Genomic DNA, 21,017 nt, shown 5'->3' on the forward strand with positions numbered 1-21,017 from the left:
GGTAAGTGCCCTATATTGTACTGTTTTTTGTTTTTTTTTTTGAGGCAGAGTTTCACTCTTGTTACCCAGGCTGGAGTGCAATGGCGCGACCTCGGCTCACTGCAACCTCCGCCTCCTGTGTTCAAGCAATTCTCCTGCCTCAGTCTCCCAAGTAGCTGGGACTACAGGCACGCGCCACCATGCCCAGCTAATTTTTGTATTTTTAGTAGAGGTGGTGTTTCACCTTGTTGACCAGGATGGTCTCTATCTCTTGACCTCATGATCCACCCGCCTCAGCCTCCCAAAGTCCTGGGATTATAGGCGTGAGCCACCGCGCCCGACCTATTGTACTGTTTTTTATCTTTTTTATTGTATTTTCTTTTTTTTTGAGACAGAGTCTCACTGTGTCACCCAGACTGGAGTGCAGTGGCGTGATCTCAGCTCACCGCAACCTCTGCCTCGTGGGTTCAAGTGATTTTCCTGTCTCAGTCTCCCAAGTAGCTGGAACTCCAGGCACGCTCCTTCACACCTGGCTAATTCTTTGTATTTTTAGTAGAGACGGGTTTTCACAGTGTTAGGCAGGATGGTCTCGATCTCCTGACCTCATGATCTGCCGATCTCAGCCTCCCAAAGTGCAGGGATTACAGGCATGAACCACCGCACTTGGCCTTTTTTATTGTATTTTCACTGTACCTTTTCTATGTGTAGATAGACAAATACTTAACATTGTGTCACAACTGCCTACAGGACTCAGTGAAATATCATGCCGTGCAGGTTTGCAGCCTGGGAGCAACAGGCCTTACCACATAGCCTGGGCGTGTAATAGGCTGTACCGCCTACATTTGTATAAATACACTCTGATGTTCACTTGACAATGCACTTGCCTAACAATGCGTTCCTCAGAAAGTGCACCACATGGCATGAGAGCTTTAAACATGTGGCTTCAAGACCAGGCGCAGTGGCTCACTGGAATCCCAGCATCTTGGGACTTGCCTAACAACACGTTCCTCAGAAGGTGTTCCTCTTATTAAGCGGCATTACTATATAGCATAACAGCTTTAAAGATGCTGCTTCAAAGCCAGGCGCAGTGGCTCACACTTGTAATCCCAGCATTTTGGGAAGCTGGGGTGGGTGGATCATCTGAGGTCAGGAGTTCCAGCCTAGCCTGGCCAACATGGTAAAACGCTTTCTCTATTAAAAATACAAAAATTAGCCAGTGTGGGGGTGGGTGAGTGTAATCCCAGCTACTTGAAAGGCTGAGGCAGGAGAATCGCTTGAACCTGGGAGGTGAAGTTTGCAGTGAGCCAAGACTGTGCCACTACACTCCAGCCTGGGCTACAGAGTGAGACTCTGTCTCAAAAAAAAAAAAAAAATTTAAAAATGGGGCCGGGCGCGGTGGCTCAAGCCTGTAATCCCAGCACTTTGGGAGGCCGAGGCGGGTGGATCACGAGGTCAAGAGATTGAGACCATCCTGGTCAACATGGTGAAACCCTGTTTCTACCAAAAATACAAAAAATTAGCTGGGCATGGTGGCGCATGCCTGTAATCCCAGCTACTCAGGAGGCTGAGGCAGAAGAATTGCCTGAACCCGGGAGGCGGAGGTTGCAGTGAGCTGAGATTGCGCCATTGCGCTCCAGCCTGGGTAACAAGAGCAAAACTCCGTCTCAAAAATAAATAAATAAATAAAGATGTTACTTCACTGGCTTCTTCCTTGCTTTTCTTTTCTGATAAGAAATCTTCTGTTGGCCATATCTTTGTTCTTGTGTGCACATTATGTCTTTTTCCTCTGGTTGGTTTGAAGGCTTTTTTTCTTTATTGCTGGTTTTGAGCAATTTGATTATGAGCGCCTTGGTGTAGTGCTTCATGTTTCCCATGCAGATTAATTAAGCTTCTTGGCAGTGCGTTGACAGTTCTCAGCAAGCTTGTAAAGTTTCTGGCCCCTATTTCTTCAAATATTTTTCTGCCCCTTTCCCCCTTCTTTGGGGACTTTAATTATCAATATAATAGGCTGCCTGAAGTTGTCCTATAACATACCGATGCTTTTAAAAATTTTTTTGAGACAGGGTCTCATTCTCTTGCCCAAACCACAGTGCAGTGGTTTGATCATGGTTCATGCAGCACTGACCTCCTAGGCTCAAGCTATCCTCCCACCTTAGCCTCCCAAGTAGCTGGGATCACAGGTGCGCACACGACGCCCAGCTAATAGTTTTCTTTTTTTTCCTAGACGAGGTCTCCCTTTGTTGCCCAGGCTGGTCTCAGATTCCTGGGGTCAAGCAATCCTCCTTTTTTATCCTTCCAAAGTGCCAGAATTACAGGTGTAGTGGAATTACAGGCATGGTAGAAGTACAGATGTGTGCCACCATACCCGGCCTCGTAATGATGCTTTTAAAAATGTGTTTGGTTCTCTTTTCCCCATGTTTCACGTTGAATAGTTGACTCCTTTCTTCATCTTCTTCTTCTTTTTTTTTTAGATGGAGTTTCGCTCTTGTTGCCCGGGCTTGAATGCAATGGTGCGATCTTGGCTCACTACAACCTCCACCTCCGGCCTCCACCTTCAAGCGATTCTCCTGCCTCAGCCTCCTGAGTAACTGGGATTACAGGCATGCGCCACCATGCCTGGCTAACTTTGTATTTTTAGTAGAAACAGGGTTTCTCCATGTCGAGTTTGACCTCAGGTGATCTGCCCACCTCAGCCTCCCAAAGTGCTGGGATTACAGGAGTGAGCCACAGCACCCAGCCGACTCCTTTCCTTAGCAGTGTTTAATCTACCCTTCAGTATAATTCCCTTCAGTGTAACCTTCACCTCACACATTGTGGTTTTCATCTTTAGAAATTCAATTTGGGTAACTTCAGATTTTCCTTGACTCCACTTAACTTCTGGAACATATGGAATACAATTTCAGTAAGTGTTTTAATATCCTTCTGTGCAAATACTAATGTGTGTATCAGTACTCAATTGGTTTTCATTGATTACTCTCTTCATTATATACATGTCATATTTTTCTGCCTCTCTGCATGCCTGTGCTATAGGCTATGTCCCCTCAAAATTCACATGTTGAAGTCTTAACCCCTAGCACCTCAGAACATGACTTATATTATTTAGAGAGAGGGTCTTAAGGGGGTAATTATGCTAAAATGAGGTCACTAGGGTAGACCATAATCCACTATGACTAATTTTTGTAAGAAGAAATGCAGAAAGAGCCACACACAGAGGGAAGACCATATGAAGACACACGGAGATGGTGGTCATCTACAGGCCAAGCAGAGGGGCCTCATGAGAAACCAGCCCTGCTGACACCTCCATCTTGGACTTCTGGCATCTGGAATCGAGAGAAAATAAACTTCCGTCACTTAAGTCACCTGGTCTGTGTTACCTTGTTATGGCAGCCCTCGCAAACCCATACATTTGATATTTTCCACTACTGAAGCATGCTGTTTCCTGTTCTACCCAGTAAATTATGGTCTTGCTCTAAGGAACAGGGACTATTTCTTCTGATCTTTTCAGGCAGTTCCTTCCCCAGCCACAGTTTCTTCACACATGTGTGCTGATGAAGGGTACCGTCTGCAGGCCCCAGGATCTCTCTCTGTGTCGTTCTCTTCTCTCTGGTACTCTGTCCTATAAACTCTAGACACATCGGTCTCTCCAGATTCTCAGTTCCACACCCACAACCCTGGGAGTCCATGAGGCTCCCCTCCCTGTGCGGTGGCAAGGAAGCTCTCTCAAGGAAGTCAGCTAGGGCACTGTAGGGCTCACTTCCTTGGTCTGTCACCACTCAATTTACTGTCCTTTGTTGCCTGGTGCCCAGTGTTTTAAAAATAATTTCATGTATGTTGTCTGTTTTTGTTGTGGCTGCTGTTTTGATTATTTCCTTGGCCAGAAGTGGAAGTTCCATGTTTCTTTTAAAATATGTCTATAATCAGTTTTCACTAATTCCTCCATTACTGTAACCATCACATTATTGAGGAAAAGTGTTTTATCATTTAATTCCATGGTACTCTCTTAGAAAGAACAAGAGAGTAACGCCAAGACTCATTCCCCAAGACTAACAGATTAAATTCTTCTAAGCTTTTAGGTGGAAATCTTAACAGCAATCTCCAAAATCTTACTCAAAAGCAGTCTGTGTTGGCCAGGCGTGGTGGGTCACATCTGTAATCCCAGCACTTTGGGAGGCCAAGGCAGGCAGATTGCCTGAGGTCAGGATTGCCTGAGATCAGCCTGACTAACATGGTGAAACCCTATCTCTACTAAAAACAGAAAAATTAGCCGGGTGTGGTGCCGTGCGCCTGTAATCCCAGCTACTCAGAAGGCTGAGGCAGGAAAATCGCTTGAATCCGGGAGTTGGAGGTTGCGGTGAGCTGAGGGTGCGCCACTGCACTCCAGCCTGGGCAACAGAGCAAGACCCCATGTCAAAAAAAAAAAGAGCAGTCATAGGGCACGGTGCCTCACGCCTGTAATCCTAGCACTTTGGGAGGCCAAGGTGGGTGGATCAACTGAGGTCAGGAGTTCAAGACCAGCCTGGCCATCATGGTGAAACCCCATCTTAAAAACACACACACACACACACACACACACAAACACACACACACACACACACACACACACACACACACACACACACAAGAGCAGTCCATAAATGTCTCTTTGTTCTCAAGGAAGAAAACAAAAAATCCTGAGGATTCAGTAGGCAGAGCTGAACAACTGGGTATCTTACTGTGAGAAGGCCTTATTTTCCTGGCAGAAACAAAACTATTTTACCACTGTGGTACAGCATGTTTTCTTTTTTTCTTTCTTTCTTTCTTTTTTTTTGAGACAGAGTTTCACTCGTTACCCAGGCTGGAGTGCAATGGCGCGATCTCGGCTCACCGCAACCTCTGCCTCCTGGGATCAGGCAATTCTCCTGCCTCAGCCTCCTGAGTAGCTGGGATTACAGGCACGCGCCACCATGCCCAGCTAATTTCTTGTATTTTTAGTAGAGACAGGGTTTCACCATGTTGACCAGGATGGTCTCAATCTCTTGACCTCATGATCCACCCACCTCGGCCTCCCAAAGTGCTTGGATTACAGGCTTGAGCCACTGCGCCCAGCCGGTACAGCATGTTTCCAAGTGCTTTACACACAACCACATTACCTTATTTTTCTTTATACCATTTAACCGCCCCTTGAAATTTTATTGTATTTTTATGTGCTATCTTTTTTGCTCTGTTTCTCCTTCATGAGAATGGAAGTCACACAGGACTGGGATTTGTTTTACTCTTGTGCAATTTTTTGAGAGAGTCTCACTCTGTCACCAGGTGCCAGGCTGGAGTGCAGTGGCAAGATCTTGGCTCACTGCAACCTCTGCCTCCCAGGTTCAAGTAATTCTCCTGCCTCAGCCTCCCGAGTAGCTGGGACTACAGGTGCGCGCCACCACGCCCAGCTAATTTTTTTGTATTTTTAGGAGAGACGGGGTTTCACCATGTTGAACAGGATGGTCTCGATCTCCTGACCTTGTGATGCACCCGCCTCAGCCTCCCAAAGTGCTGGGATTACAGGAGTGAGCCACTGCGCCCAGCCTCTTGTGCAATATTTTATCCACTCTAGCCTTCAGCGAAGGCAAGGTGAATGCAAAAGACATACTTGCTAAATGAATGGAAGAACAAAGAAGCAATACTCTCAACACAGGCCGCACTGTACACAGCAATTGTCTAGAGGGAGTTTCACTTTCTCTTTCAAATTTTTATTAAGAATTCTTTATTACTTTGGAATCAGATAAAAAAATCATTCCTCTTACTTTGAGAGAGGAATGGAGTGAGAGAGGGCCCCTCAGAGTCTGTTCTTCACCATGGCTATGACATCTCCCAGGCGACCTCACACCTGGAGATACCTCCCTGGGCCCTGCAGAATCTCCTTCAGTTTTTCCCTGAGGCCCTCCCTGGGGCTGCACTGGCAGGCTCCCAGCTGGCCTACAATGGTGTAACAGTCCCTTCCTTCTGGAACCCTAAGTCAGATATCAAATGTCCTAGAATGGCAGTCTTCTTTTTTTCCTCCCTATAGGTTCTGCCATGATGTGCCTTGTCAAGATGTCCTGTGCCCTTAAACTGTGAGAATTTTTCTTTTATCTTTATCTTTAGATGGCTCCATTGGCCAGAGATACAATTTGCATTATATCCTGTCAAGCAAGAGGCTAAAAGAAGAAACCTAATATTAGCCTGTTTTTGTTTCTATAACGAAATAACTAAGACTCAGCAATTTATAAGGAAAGAAATTTATTTCTTCGAGTTCCGGAGGCTGGGAAGTCCAAGGTCAAGGGCCACATCTGATGAGGACCTTCCTGCTGGCAGGGGCTCTGAAGAGTCTCAAGGTGGCACAGGGCATCACATGGTCACACTGCCTTTTATATCAGTGATAACTCTCGTGATAACTATCCCAAACCCTCAATAAACCATTTAATCTATGAATGGATGAATCCATTCATGAGAGCAATACCCTCATGACCCAATAACCTCCCAAAGGTCCCACCTCTTTTTTTTTTTTTTTTTTTTTTTTTTTTGAGACAGAGTACGGCTCTGTCACCAAGCTGGAGTGCAGTGGCGCAATCTCAGCTCACTACAACCTCCACCTCCCAGGTTCAAGTGATTCTCCTGTGTCAGCCTCCTGAGTAGCTGGGATTATAGGCACATGCCATGATGCCCAGCTAATTTCTGTATTTTTAGTAGAAACGGGTTTCACCATGTTGGCCAGGATCGTCTCGACCTCCTGGCCTAGTGATCCACCAGCCTCGGCCTCCGTAAATGTTGGGATTACATGAGTGAGCCACCGCACCCAGCCAGGTCCCACCTCTTAACACTACTACATTGAGGACCAAGATTCCAACACATGAACTATTAGAGGACACATTTAGACCCTTAAAACACTGAGCCACAGTAGATACTCTGAAGATATATCAGTATATAAAAATGTCAGCAGAACAAAGGAGTCTGTAGGAAAGGATGAATGTGGTATCTCCAGCCTCCCTGTACTTTCCCTTTGCCAAGGCATCCTCAAAGCATGAGGACGTAAGAGCTGATGGCTGCAGCACATAAAACCTGATAGACAACTAGCTCCCCGAGGACAGGTACTATCTCCTAGCACCTTTACATCCCCAGGGCGTAGCACAACAGCTGACAAACAGGAACACAGTAGCTGCTGAATAAAATGACCTATGGGTACTTGGCACTGCCAGGGCTACTTACAGGTGGGAGCAATGTGATCATCACGACCAGGAGTGGCAAAGGTCAAGGATGAATGGGTAGGGCAGATCTTATGACCACATTATCAGGAGAAAAAAACAGTTGAAAGTTAAAAGCCATATCTGGTTTTGGCAATTTCAGAAAAAGAAAAGAAAAAGTCGTATCTATTCTTGTGACCTGAACTACCACATCAAAATGAACTGCATCCACCATGAACATTCTTCCCTTCCCATTACAAATAGTTCAGTCAACATACCCTAAGCTTTGTTTGGAGAGCCCACCAGTCTGATAAGAACTGAAGATAATTTGTACTCTTTTTCTTCACCTTGAAGCTCAGGGCTTTTTACAGGCTTCAAGAACAAAACCCAAGTTTCAGCACTCTTGAGGTGTGTGTGTGTTCCCTCACTGACAGTCCATGTCCACCTTCACCTTTACAAACCCAAAAGTCCTGACCTTCTCAGCCTCTCCCACACCAACACCCTTCTGCGCTTTGCTCTCATTATCTCAGGCCATTTTTTTACCTGCTACACCCATCACAAGTGAGTAAGGTAACTCAGCCCACAGCTATCATCTCAAGATTAATTCTATTTAACAAGGAAGAAACTTAGCAATCTGTGTACCAGCATGACCTGAGGGCCGAGAGTTCTGCATGGTCCCACCTGATCACTCTGTCATGACCCCAGTTCATGTGGACCTTCCTTCCACCTTTGACTCAAGCCCAGCCCTGAGCCCCTCAACACTGGGATGTGTGCAGGGACCCCATGCAGGCTTCCCAGAGCAGGACAGCACTCAACTATGCAGAACACATTAACTCCATAGATACACAGCAGGTCACAGCTGAAATTACTTCCCATGGGAACTGTGTTTGTCATCCTTTTTTAAAAACATTACATGTCAGGAAGAAGACTCCCTACTAAGCGGTATCATTGTTGATGTTATTGAGAAGATTCTGAATAAGTTTAGGAGAGAGAGCTCAGACTGAGAGAGAGAGAGAGAGAGAGAGAGACAGAGAGAGAGAGAGAAACCCAGGTCGGGCACAGTGGCTCACGCCTGTAATCCTAGCACTTTGGGAGGCCGAGGTGGGTGGATCACCTGAGGTCTGGAGTTCAAGACCAGCCTAGCCATCATGGTGAAACCCCATCTTTAAAAAAAAGAGAGAGAGAGACCCAGTACCTCCTCTTCCCTCTTCCCTCCTAGCGGACAGCAGAAGCACTCAGAAGAGAACTTGCAGATCCCTTCATCCCCAAGTCCATCAACTTACTCACGTCCTTCCCCACAGCCTCGGCCTTCCTTCCTGTCTGAAGGGAGCTCCTCTGCTCAGACTCAGAACACTGAGTTCCGCTCTTTCTCACAGGCCCAGACACATCACTGCACCTACTCTGTCCCATGTCGCCTGTCTTCCCCTTTCTCCTGGATTATTCTCATGTACATTCCAGGATGCTCTAATATCACTGCTCAGAAAACTCACCCCTCCAGCCATCGTTTCCTGTCTTTCCCCTTTACTGCACAGCTCTCTGGAAAAGCTACCTACCTTTCCTCTCTCCACTTCTTCCTTGAGCCCTCACCATCAGGCTTTTGCCCCTACCACTGCAGTAAGCCATGCCTGTCAGTGCTGATCTCCATGTCACCAAATCCAATTGCAGACCATGCTTTCTTCTGCAACAGGCCTTCTTTAGGTGGCTGCCTTGAGACATTTTCCCAGCAATCCTCCTAATTGCCCAGGTCCTGACTTGCCTCCTGGGCTACCAGTCTGCTGCAGGGGTCTAGGTACCACCTGCCATAGCCATGGTCAGATACAGGCCTTAACCTCTCACCTGAACTCTATTCCCTATCCACCTGGATGTTTAACAGGCATCTCAGTATGTCCAGAACCAAACACATTACTTCCTCTGCCCCAAAGCACTTGCTCTTTCCACATCTGTCTCCATCTCAATATCTAGCAAATCCATTCTTCCCGTTGCTCAGAAAGTAATTTGTGAATCTAGAATCACATGCTTCTCATCTCCACAGCTGTTATCCTGGCCTGAGCCCCTGTCATCTCTTGTCTGGATGACTCCATCAGCCCCTAGTTGGTCTCCCTGCTCACCCACCCCAGTCTGTGCTTGTCACAGAGTCAGAGTAACATGATGACACACACATCATGCCATTCTTCTCTTCTAAGGCAGCCAGTAGCATCCGTTCACATGTCCCCTTGTCAGACACCCAGCCACAGGGCCTCATCTGCGGCTATTCCTTCACTGGCACCATTTTCCTCCTTAGTGCCCTGAGCACTTGACATCATGTGTTTCTTCACATGCTACCTGCCTCCCCTATCAGAATGCAAGGGCCAGGAGAACTGCTATGGCCTCAGCATTCACAGGTGTTACTGGACATAACAGGTACTCAAACTATTAAACGAGTGGCTGGAAAAGTTCTGAATAGCCAAATAGCATTGCACAAATGCTCTAACACCAACAGACACATTAACTAATCAGGATGCCCTACAGGCACGACTGGCTGAGAAGCCAGGCTCTGTGTGAGGCAGAAAAGGGTAGAAGGAAACCCTTCTTGACCTGAGCTAACACATCTTTCTCAGTACCCTCAACTCTTTTTTTTTTTTTTTTTTTTGGGGGGGGAAGGCAGGAAGGGAGGGAAGAAGGATGGTAGGGAGGAAGGAAGGGATGAAGGAAGGAAAGAAGGGAGGAAGCGGGGAGGGAGGGAGGGAAGGGAAGGAAGGAAATCAAGCAATGAGAGAGACATTGCCAACCTGGATCTAGAGGTTTACAAGTTGATTTCTTTTTTTTTTTTGAGAGAAGGAAAAAAAAAAAAATAAGTAAAGGAGAGGAAGAAAGAGGAAGAGAAAGAGGGAGAGTACATGGAAATATTGCTTTATTTTGAAAAAAATTGGGTATTATTAATGACCAATCAATGTTTCATTTAAACTTATGGGTAGATGTGATGTGGTATTGACAAGAATGTATATTTTGTGTATTTGAAGTGGAGAGCTCTATAAATATTTATTAAGTTTACTTGTTCTGGATCTGAGTTCGAGTCCTTGATATCCTTATTAATTTTCTGTCTCATTGAGTCTAAGTCTCTATGTATCTGGGTGTTAGGATCGTTAGCTCTTGTTGTTGCATTGATCCTTTTACCACTATATCTTTGTTGCTTTAAAATCTATTTTATCCGCTACGAGATTTGCAACTCCTGCTTTTTATTTATTTATTATTTATTTTTGCTCTCTATTTGGTTGGTAAATCTTTCTCCATCCCTTTGTTTTGAGTCTTTGTGTATCCTTGCATGTGAAACAGGTCTGGATGTAACATGCCATTGGGTTTTGGCTGTGTCTTTTGATTGGGGGATTTAGTCAATTTAAATTTAGGGTTACTGCCATTTGATGTTGACTGGCTATTTTATCCATTCGTTGGTGTAAATTCTTCTTTATGTTGGTGCTCTTTACTTTTTGGTGTATTTTTAGAAAGGCTAATACTGGTTGTTTCTTTCTGTGTGTAATGCTTCTTTCAGAAGCTCTTGTAAAGCAGGCCTGGTGGTAATAAAAATCTCTGAGTTCTTGCTTGTTCATAAAAGATTTTATTTTTCCTTCAGTTGTGAAGTTTAGTTTGGCTGGATATGAAATTCTGGGCTAAAGGTTCTGTTCTTTGAGGATGTTGAATATTGGCCCCCACTCTCTTCTGGCTTGTAGAGTTTCTGCTGAGAGATCTGCTGTAAGTCTGATAGGCTTGCCTTTGTGGGTAACCTGACCTTTCTCTCTGGCTGCCCTTAGTATTTTCTCCTTCGTTTCAACCCTGGTGAATCTAATGATTATGTGCCTTGGGGTTGCTCTTCTTGAGGAATATCTTTGTGGTGTTCTCTGTATTACCTGGGGTTGAATGTTGACCTCCTTTGCTAGTTTAGGAAAATTTTCCTGAATAATATCCTGAAGGGTATTTTCCAGCTTGGATTCATTCTCTCCGTCGCATTCAGGTACACGTATCAAACGTAAATTTGGTCTTTTCACATAGTCCCACATTTCTTGGAGACTTTGCTCATTCCTTTTTATCCTTTTTTCTCTAATCTTTTCTTCACGTTTTATTTCATTAAGTTGGACTTTGACCTCTGATATCCTTTCTTCTGCTTGAACAATTCGAGTGTTTAAACCTGTGCATACTTCTCGGAGTTCCTGTATTGTATTCTTCAGTTCCATTAATTCACTCATACTCCTCTCTAAGTTGTCTATTCTCAATAGGATTTCATCAAACCTTTTTTCAAAGTTCCTAGTTTCTTTACGTTGGGCTACAACGTGTTCTTTTGACTCACCGAAGTTTGTTATTATCCATTCCTTGAAGAGTGATTCTGTCATCAGGAGGCGCTCGTTATCCATCAAGCCTTGTTCCATTGTTGATGTGGAACTGTGATCATCTTTAGAGGGAGAGGCGTTCTGACTTTGAGTATTCTCGGCTTTTTTACGCTGGTTTCTTCCCGTCATTGTAAATTTATCCTCCTGCCATCTTTGAATTTACCAACTTTCAGATTAGGTCTCTTGAGTGGGCGTCCAGGTTGTTAGTTCCCAGGGCCAGAGCAACGGCGTTAAAACTGATGGTGCTTTTCTGCCCAGGATTCTCCTGTCGGGCTTCCTTCTTGTTTCCGTAGTAGGCGACTCTGCCTTCCCGGGGCTCCAAACCTCGGTCAGAAGGGGAACCGGTCCGTTTACTCTGAGCCAAGCGCTGCCGCACCGAAGTGCCGTCACAGCCGCTGCGCGGGCTCTGGTGTCATGCTGGGGGCCCTTGTGGGTTCTCCGAACCTGTTTACTCTGCTCCAAGAGCTGCCGAGCCGAGGTGCCCGCAGAACCGCTGCGCCGGCCACGAGAGTCGCACTGGCCACCCGTGTGTTTCCTCCACTGGGGGATCTTCTGCTCCGTGAGCAACCAGAATTTGTCTGAAAGTGTGGCGTCCTCTAGTTCTCCGCTCCTTCCCTGAGAGCTGCAATCCTGGGATGTTAGCGATCGGCCATCTTGGATCATTCTCCCCCTCAACTCTTTTTATTTTTTTTGAGATAGAGTCTCACTGTCACCCAGGCTGGAGTGCAGTGGCGCGATCTTGGCTCACTGCAGCCTCTACTTCCTGGATTCAAGCAATTCTCCTGCCTCAGCCTCCACATACCTGGGCCTCATCACAATCCCTACAGGGAAGACACTCTAATCCCCACGTCGCAGATGAAGAAACAAACTCAGAGTGTTACGCGACTCACCCAAGCCACAGAATCTGAAAAGTCACCCGGGTCCCTACGCAGGCTCTCCTCTGCAGCAGCAATCATAATACGAAGGGGCCCAGGACTAAATGACAAGTCTTTCTGGCAATGGGACACTTTGGTTCCGGCATCCTGGCTCTTGGCCCCTGTTCCCTGATTGACACTCTAGATGCTGGCCCTCAGTATAGCACAAGGCAGATGGCTTACCCACTCTCAGGCTGCAAGGGCCCCTGCCAAAGCACAAGCACAAGTACACTGAGCCCAAAGTCTTGCGGCATCATCTCTGGGTGAAGAGCATCAACTTAATGTCAGCTTTTGAGGTTATATTCCAATAAGCATTTTCCCTGCAGATTTCCCTCTGGAAGGAAAAGTGTCTAATGGAGGAGGTAAGGGAGAAAGGGGATGAGGAGGAGAAGTAGCAGCAGCAGCAGGAGTCTGAAATGAGATCCCGTCTCCATCACTGTCAGCATAAACCTGACCAAGGTGACCTATCTACCATGCATATTTCCAAGGCTACCTCCATGAAAGTGCTTCAGATGCCTTCAGCCTGACCAAAGATACCTCTCACAGGTCAGGCCTGTCTGCCAAAGTTACCGTAGGTGGACACTCCCTTGGGAAGGGATGCTGTGGCTGAAAGGAACTAGGAACCAAGCAGAGATTCAGGATGCAGAGTCCTAATCAAGCAGGAGGTGCTGGCAAAGCGGCAAGTTCCAGTGTGGCTGGTCCCTGGCTGGAGTGCAGCCATGAAAAGGTACAGAGTTAGGAAGAGGAGACCCAGCTGGGGGTGCCCAGCTGTAGCACCATGAACAAAGCCAGCCACATGCCTTGTCACAGTCCTGGCACCGACTGTACTGGGGGTGGAGCAGAAGGAGAAAGGAGATGGAAGAAACGGACTTTAACCACAAAAGCTAGCTCAGAACTCACTCTCATCTTCCTAATCTGTAAAGAAAAGATGAAGAGATACCAGGCAAGGACGCTTAGAGGGTAAGGTTGATTTTGAACTTTGGGAAGGTAGACACTGAAGAAGACTGATGTTAACCTCAGCCACCCACCCTTCTGGGTTATGGGGAAGCCATCAGCAGCCTTGGATAAAGTATCTTCTTTGGGTGAAGGAAGAACCAGGTGTGATAACTGTGTTCTTTTGCATTTACGTGTGAGGGAGAACTGGCTATGGAAACCTCCCATGCAGCCCACTGATCTCTGTTAATCTAGCAGATCTGGCCTGTGGGTTGGGCACAGAACGATAAAGACTAGATGACACACAAACCATGTACATCTCATGACAATTAGACAAGTGAGGCCTTCAGTGCACATTCCCAAGAATCCCAGGGCTAATGAAAGGGCCACAAAAATCCCTCATTTGCCCAGCGTCTCCTCACACCAGACACTGTGCAAAGCAAAACTAGTATCTAGTTCCTTGTCTCGAGGAGTACAGAGTTGACCCACGAATTAAATAAATATTTACCTTTAAAAGTTACCTTTCAGCCCAGAATTTAAAAACAAAAAAACTGGTTTGGGGTGTTTTTTTGATCTCCAAAATTGTTCTCATCTGAATCACTTACCAATGTTAAAAAAGCTGGCAATACTACACACACACACACACACACACACACACACGCTAACAACAACAACAAAAAACCCACATAAACAAAAGGCCGGGTGCAGTGGCTCATGCCTGTAATCCCAGCACTTTGGGAGGCTGAGGCAGGTGGATCACTTGAGCTCAGGAGTTCAAGGCCTGGGCAACATGGCAAAACCCCATCTCTACAAAAATTAGCCAGGCATGGTCGCAGGTGCCTGTAGTCCCAGCTACTCGGAAGGCTGAGGTGGGAAGACCATTTAACCCAGGGAGGTGGAGGCTGCAGTGAGCCATGACTGCACCACAGCACTCCAGTCTGGGTATAGGGCCAAACCTTATCTCAAACAATAGCAAAACAAAACAAACAAAAAAAACACCAGCTAGTCTTTTCCAGAAAGACTGGACGATCTAGCCACTCTGGGACCACATTCCTGCCAGGCAGCAACAGGACAGCATGTGGTAGCTACTGTCCCCTTTAGACAAAACCTATTCTCTCCACTTCTCTGCAGCCCTCAGCATCCCCCTAATTTCCCAGAACTAAAATCAGATAAATATTTTCTTTCAGGGAGCAGAAAATGTGTGTGTGTGTGTGTATATATATATAAAATATATATTTCCCCACTTCAGTGTATGTATAGATATTAGATATATTACTGACTAGCCTAAATCAAGAGAAAAAGGAGGAAAACCCCTAATTACACAAAATAGGAACAAACTAGGGAAATGGCCCCAGCTACAGAGGAAAAAAGGTGAAATTGATAATTTTCTATGAATACATAAACCCCCCAAAAATGAACCCAGAAGGACATAGCAAATCTAAATAGGCCCATGACTTAGAAGATACTGTAGTAGTTACTGAAGTGCTATATTCTGAAACAGCACTGGCTAGGGTGGTGGCTCATGCCTGTAACCCCAATACTTTGGGAGACAGAGGCAGAAGGACTGGTTGAGAGCAGAAGTTCAAGACCAGCCTGGGCAACGTGGCAAGACCCTGTCTCTACCAAAAATTTAAATAAATAAATAGGCACCAGGCTGAGACAGTTTTCCAAGAGAATTCTACTAAATTTGAAACAAATAGTTTTAAAAGTATTTAAGCTGGCTAAAAGTTTTTTTTTTTTTTTTGAGATGGAGTCTTGCTCTGTCGCCCAGGCTGGAGTGCAGTGGCATGAACTCAGCTCACTGCAACCTCCACCTCCGGGATCATGGTTCAAGCAATTCTCCTGCCTCAGCCTCTTGAGTAGCTGGGATTACAGGCATACGCCACCATGTCCAGCTAAGTTTTGTATTTTTAGTAGATATGGAGTTTCATAATCTTGGCCAGAATGGTCTTGAATTCCTGACCTCGTGATCTGCCCACCTTGGCCTCCCAAAGTGCTGGGATTACAGGTGTGAGCCACCGCGCCTGGCCCAAGCAGGCTAAAAGTTTAAAATAAAATGTTATATAAGAAACTTTGTGTAAAGCTATAGAAAACACTGAAAGAACTTGATAAAGGTAGGATAAGACAGAAAATTATAGCCTATTCTCACAAACAATTATGTAAAATTTCTAAATAAAATATAAATAAATAGGCCAGGTGCAGTGGCTCATACCTATAATCCCAGCACTTTGGGAGGCTGAGATAGGTGATCACCTGAGGTTGGGAGTTTGAGACCAGCCTGACCAACATGATAAAACCCTGTCTCTACTAAAAATACAGAATTAGCCGGGCATTGTGGTACACGCCTGTATCCCATCTACTTGACAGGCTGGGGCAGGAGAATCACTTGAACCTAGGAGGTGGAGGTTCTGGTGAGCCAAGATCACGCCACTGCACTCTAGCCTGGGCAACAAGAGCTAAACTTCATCTCGAAAAAATAAAGTAAGGCTGGGCGCGGTGGCTCACGTCTGTAATCCCAGCAATTTGGGAGGCCGAGGCGGGTGAATCACCTGAGTTCAGGAGTTTGTGACCAGCCTGACCAATATGGTGAAAACCCGTCTCAAAATAAAAAAATAAAATAAAATAAAAATACTCCTGCTGGGCAAGGAGGCTCACGGCTGTAATCCCAGCACTTTGGGAGGCCGTGGTGGCTGGATCACGAGGTCAGGAGTTCAAGACCAGCCTAGCCAAGATAGTGAAACACTGTCTCTAAAAATGCAAAAATTAGCCACACATGGTGGTGGGTTCCTGTAATCCAAGCTACTCAGGAGGCTGAGGCAGATAACTGCCTGAACCCAGGAAGCGGAGATTGCAGTAAGGGAAGATCACACCACTGCACTCCGGCCTGGGTGACAGAGCAAGACTCTGACTTAAAAAAAATATCCAATCCCTCATCCTACAAAATTAAGAGAAGAAAAGGGATGGATGATTCAAAATTGGCTAAACACTGAAATCCTGGTGATAGATACATGAAGGCTTATTAGACTGTCTTCTCTATTTTCATGCGTGTCCACAACAGTTTTAAAAATGTGGAAGCTTGGTACGGTGGCTCATGCCTGTAATCCCAGCACTTTGGGAGGCCAAGGTGGGTGATCACCTGAGGTTGGGAGTTTGAGACCAGCCTGATCAATATGGAGAAATCCCGTCTCTACTAAAAATACAAATTAGTCGGGTGTGGTGGCACATGCCTGTAATCCCAGCTAGTCGGAAGGCTGAAGGCAGGAGAATGACTTGAACGAGATGAGTGGAGATCGTGCCATTACACTCCAGCCTGGGCAACAAGAGCGAAACTCTGTCTCTAAAAAACACAAAAACGTGCAGAAGGATTCAAAGGAGGATCACAAAAGGTACAAATGAGCCGGCTCTGTGACACAATGAACAGCACACTACAAATGAGCCGGCTCTGTGACGCAATGAACAGCACACTACAAATGAGCCAGCTCTGTGACACAATGAATAGCACACTACAAATGAGCCGGCTCTGTGACGCAATGAATAGCGCACTATTAGACGAGCCTGGTGAGGTCATAAAAGACACAAATGACTGCAAAGGTACACAACAGGCTTATAAAAATACAGAAAAATGCCACCTAACAATGAAAATTAAAGATATGAGTTGGAGGGCCAGCCGCAGTGGCTCACACCTGTAATCCCAGCACTTTGGGAGGCCGAGGCGGGTGGATCACAAGGTCAAGAGATCAAGATCATCCTGGTCAACACGGTGAAACCCCGTCTCTACTAAAAACACAAAAAATTAGCTGGGCATGGTGGCGCGTGCCTGTAATCCCAGCTACTCGGGAGGCTGAGGCAGGAGAGTTGCCTGAACCCAGGAGGTGGAGGTTGCGGTGAGCCGAGATCACGTCATTGCACTCCAGCCTGGGTAACAAGAGCGAAACTGTCTCAAAAAAAAAAAAAAGCTACAAGTTGGATTTCATTTCACCAGTCAAAGGTCAAAACATGTGGTAATATTCAGCATTGGTGAGTGCGGATGGGCAACTTACACTGATGGTAGGAGTGCAAATCAGTTCGACTTCTTTGGAGGGTAATCTGCTTCCTTCCTTTTTTTTTCCTTTCAAAGTTATAGGTGCATACCCTTGGCCCAGCAATTCCACTTGTAGGAATATATTCTATGGATATCTGTTCATTCAACAAGTATTTTCTGCCACCTACTACGTGCCAGGTACTGGAGATAAAAGTGGAGAAAACTATGCACTATTCTCAGGGTGCTTCCATTCTGATTGTGGGGGAGGCACAGGAGCAAAAATCACAATCTTGAGTAAGTGATAAGGTCGACAGGGGTTGGCTGGTCTGGGAAGGCGTCAGTGAGGTGATGGTGGCCGCAGAGCCTGAGTGAGGGAAAGGAGGAAGCACAAAGATATCTGAGAGAAGCAACCAGAAAGGAAGACAACTGGCAGCTGGCAAATTTGGTCTTCCTTCCCTTGTTTTTGCGTTTTTCCCCCAACAGCTTTTTGCTTATCCAAAGGATATGTACACCACTGGAATGTCTCTCTTTGTCCTGACATGAAAATGAAAATTAAACGGGTTATTTTAATGCAGTACATTCTTCAAGGAAGGTGCCAGGTCAGCATTGTTTCCCCAAACGTTGTGTGAAACAGTTTGATTTTTTCAAAGGAATAATTTTCCAATTTATTAAGTGTTATGCCACGTCTGCTAAAAAAAGTATATTAAAGTTAAATCATGAGTTTTTAATGCAAATAAATATTTCCATAGCAAAGAAAACAAATTAGTCTCACAAAAGATATTGATCAGCTGCTACATAATTTTACACACAAAGACACAAAACTATCAGTCTCTGCCTTTTTGTCGAACCATAGACTTAGAGGCGTCTGTCGTTTAATTTCATAACCTTTTAAGCAATTAAAGTTGAAATTCTTATTTTCCTTAGGGGCAATTTGCATAAATATTTTACACTTAAGTGGCCAGCGTCAACTATGGGCATTCCAGATGGTCAAAAAAGAAATGACTGCTACTACGCCCGAGATCATCATATAATAACTTCTTGAAACAACCACAAAATACCAAAGCTTCAAAAACAGCCAGATAATTAGGAAACCAGCAGATGGGAGAAATCTGTCTGTACGAAACATGTTCCCATCTCAGTTTTCAAAGTGGCTTTATATAAACGCATTCATCTCCTACCCAAAAGAACACCAATAATCAAACGACTCAGCACTGCAAGGTGATCCCCAAGGAAGCGAACTTGTGCAGACAGATTTCAAACGCCAGGAACCACCAGCAAAGCGAACAGGTTCCCCTCTGACGGCTGCGATGCTCCATGTCCTTCCTTCCCCTAGTACCCCGCGGCCCACTGAGCCCTTCCCCAAAAGTCCCCCACTTCTGAGCGGCGCACGCCCCCGACCGTAGTTACAGGGGAGAGCCGCCGAGCGCCCAGGGCGCCAGTAAAGCTCTGCGCACGCAGCCCGACCGGAGGGGCGAGCGTCTGGGAGCTCGGTTTGGGGCCGGATGCAGAGGAGGAGGATGTCCGAGACGGCCCCAGCGCTCTCAGGGTCTGGCGCCCGCCCCTCCGCCTCCCGCCACTGCGGTGCCCGGCATCCAGGGACCTCCCAAGGACTCCCCGCCCCCTACCCTGGGTCAAGACTTGGGGCGGCGCCAAACCCCCAGCGGAAGAATTCCCTTGGGTACCCCGGGAAAGGGTCGCGGTGCAAGGCTGGGCTGGGAGTGCAGGACGCGACGGCGGCAGGAGGACGTGGGGGGTCGGAGCAGGGCGTTCTCACCGCAGGGCCTGGGGAAGGGAGCGGGGGTGGGGCCGCCGCGGACCAGATGCGGGACAGAACAGGGACGGCTGCTGGGGCTGGCGGCCACCCTGGGAAGGGCTGGGAGATGCGAGGAGGCCCCCAGCGGGACACACCTGCGCCGGTGAGGGGCCCGCCCGCCCCGAGCGAAGCCTTACCTGCCCAGCGCCCGCTTCATTCCAGCGTCAGCTGCGCAGCGCGGCTCGGCCGGCCCGGTGCCGGTCAGGCGCAGGTTCTGCTTCAGACGGCAGTCGGCGTCCAGCGCCGCGGCGGCCGAGCCGGAGGAGGACGAGCCCGCGGCGGCGCAGCGCTCATGCTCCAAGGCGACGGGCTCGGTCCGCTTCCTCATCCCGCGACCGACACGGTCGGCCGCCGACGGCGCCCGCTGTCCTCGCCCGCCGCCTACGCCGCTCACAGCCGCCGGCACCCGGAGCCGGGACACAGGAGCCCGCCGCTTCTCACATCCTAGCCCAGGCCTCGGCGCAGGGCGGCCACGCTGGCCAATCAGCGTCGGGCTCCCGCCGGCCCCGCCCCCCCCGCCACCGCCTCCCTGGTTCCGAGGGGCGCGCGCCCAGCATCCCCGGCGCCACCCGCAGCCATGTTGCGGAAGGGCGGGCAAAGCCGAAGCGGCGCGTCATCGCCAGGGCAGGGCTCTGTGCTCCTTAGCGGGACTGCGGCTGCCCTCGCCCGGGCGCTGGGCGCTTCTGCGAACGGAAACCCACAGGTAGCAAGTCGCAGTTGTGTTCTTGTGATTCCTAACTCTTTTCCCACAAGGACTTTGCATTTAAAAGTATGCTTTCTAGTCATCAATGTTTAATTTGAAGCAAATGTATATAGATACTCAGTTTTCACCTTTGGGCTGAACACCGGGGAAATGAACTGCTTGAGAAATTTACTTTTTAAAAACCTGTATTAGGTAATAGTTTTTGTTTGTTTTTTTGCTTTTTTAGAGACAGGGTTTCACCCATGGTGGACAGGGTGGTCTCGATCTCTTGACCTCATGATCCGCCGGCCTCCGCCTTCCAAAGTGCTGGGAATTACAGGCGTGAGCCACCGCGCCCGGCCTAGATTTTTGATTTTTATAAAGAAATAAAGGGCCGGACGCGGTGGCTCACGCCTATAATCCCAGCACTTTGGGAGGCCGAGGCAGGTGGATCACGAGGTCAAGAGATCGAGACCATCCTGGTCAACATGGTGAAACCCCGTCTCTACTAAAAATACAAAAATTAGCTGGGCATGGTGGCACCCACCTGTAGACCCAGCTACTGGGGAGGCTGAGGCAGGAGAATTGCTTGAACCCAGGAGGCGGAGGTTGCGGTGAGCCGAGATTGCGCCATTGCACTCCAGTTGGGGTAAAAAGAGCGAAACTCTGTCTCAAAAAAAAAGAAAAGAAAAGAAATTAAGACTAACTGATGGGAGGAAAATCCATTTCAGAGATAAATTCGCCCTCCTGAAACCCAAATTAAGTACTAATTCAACCCATCCTAAAAAGAGAAAAGGAAAGAAAGGGCAGTTTCACGAATTTCGTTTTATAACTTTGGCCTTTAATACGGCATTACTTTTGCAGATGATCTACAACCAAGAGAAATATTTGCTTACTTGTTCCGAAGTAACTTTGGAAATTTTAATATTTGTCACTTTAAAAACTATTGGCAACTGATAATTTAAGATCAATTGGAAATGCATGTAGAAATTCAACAGCTTTTTATATTAGCTTTGTAATGATACTTTGAAATTACAAAAGAATTTATTGACCGTATTACTAAATACCACAGCCTGCATTCATAATTGTGGCAGTATCTCCACATACACTTTTTAAAAACATTGTGGGGG

General features: G+C 46.9%; 2 protein-coding genes across 7 annotated transcripts in view; one reads left to right on the forward strand and one right to left on the reverse strand.

Moving 5' to 3' along the window:
* Positions 1 to 19,663, reverse strand: part of ABHD12 (abhydrolase domain containing 12, lysophospholipase) — an 83,404-nt gene extending 63,741 nt beyond the window's left edge. For 3 of the 5 annotated variants that reach the window (XM_054255317.2, XM_002747526.7, XM_017972021.4), the window contains exon 1: positions 19,343 to 19,663. In XM_054255317.2, coding sequence (XP_054111292.1) covers positions 19,343 to 19,533 — 191 coding nt within the window. In that variant the 5' untranslated portion in view covers positions 19,534 to 19,663. Of the gene's footprint in view, positions 1 to 3,188; positions 3,300 to 17,411; positions 17,757 to 19,342 lie in introns of all 5 variants that reach the window. The other 2 variants (XM_054255316.2, XM_035298525.3) reach the window with 2 other exon arrangements.
* Positions 19,664 to 19,760: 97 nt separating this feature from the next.
* Positions 19,761 to 21,017, forward strand: part of GINS1 (GINS complex subunit 1) — a 43,137-nt gene continuing 41,880 nt past the window's right edge. For both annotated transcript variants that reach the window (XM_035298533.3, XM_035298534.3), the window contains exon 1: positions 19,761 to 19,908. In XM_035298533.3, the coding sequence (XP_035154424.3) occupies positions 19,783 to 19,908 (126 nt within the window). In that variant the 5' untranslated portion in view covers positions 19,761 to 19,782. The remainder of the gene's footprint in view (positions 19,909 to 21,017) is intronic.

The sequence above is a fragment of the Callithrix jacchus genome, chromosome 5, assembly GCF_049354715.1.
Source record: "Callithrix jacchus isolate 240 chromosome 5, calJac240_pri, whole genome shotgun sequence".
Taxonomy (NCBI): Eukaryota; Metazoa; Chordata; class Mammalia; order Primates; family Cebidae; genus Callithrix; species Callithrix jacchus.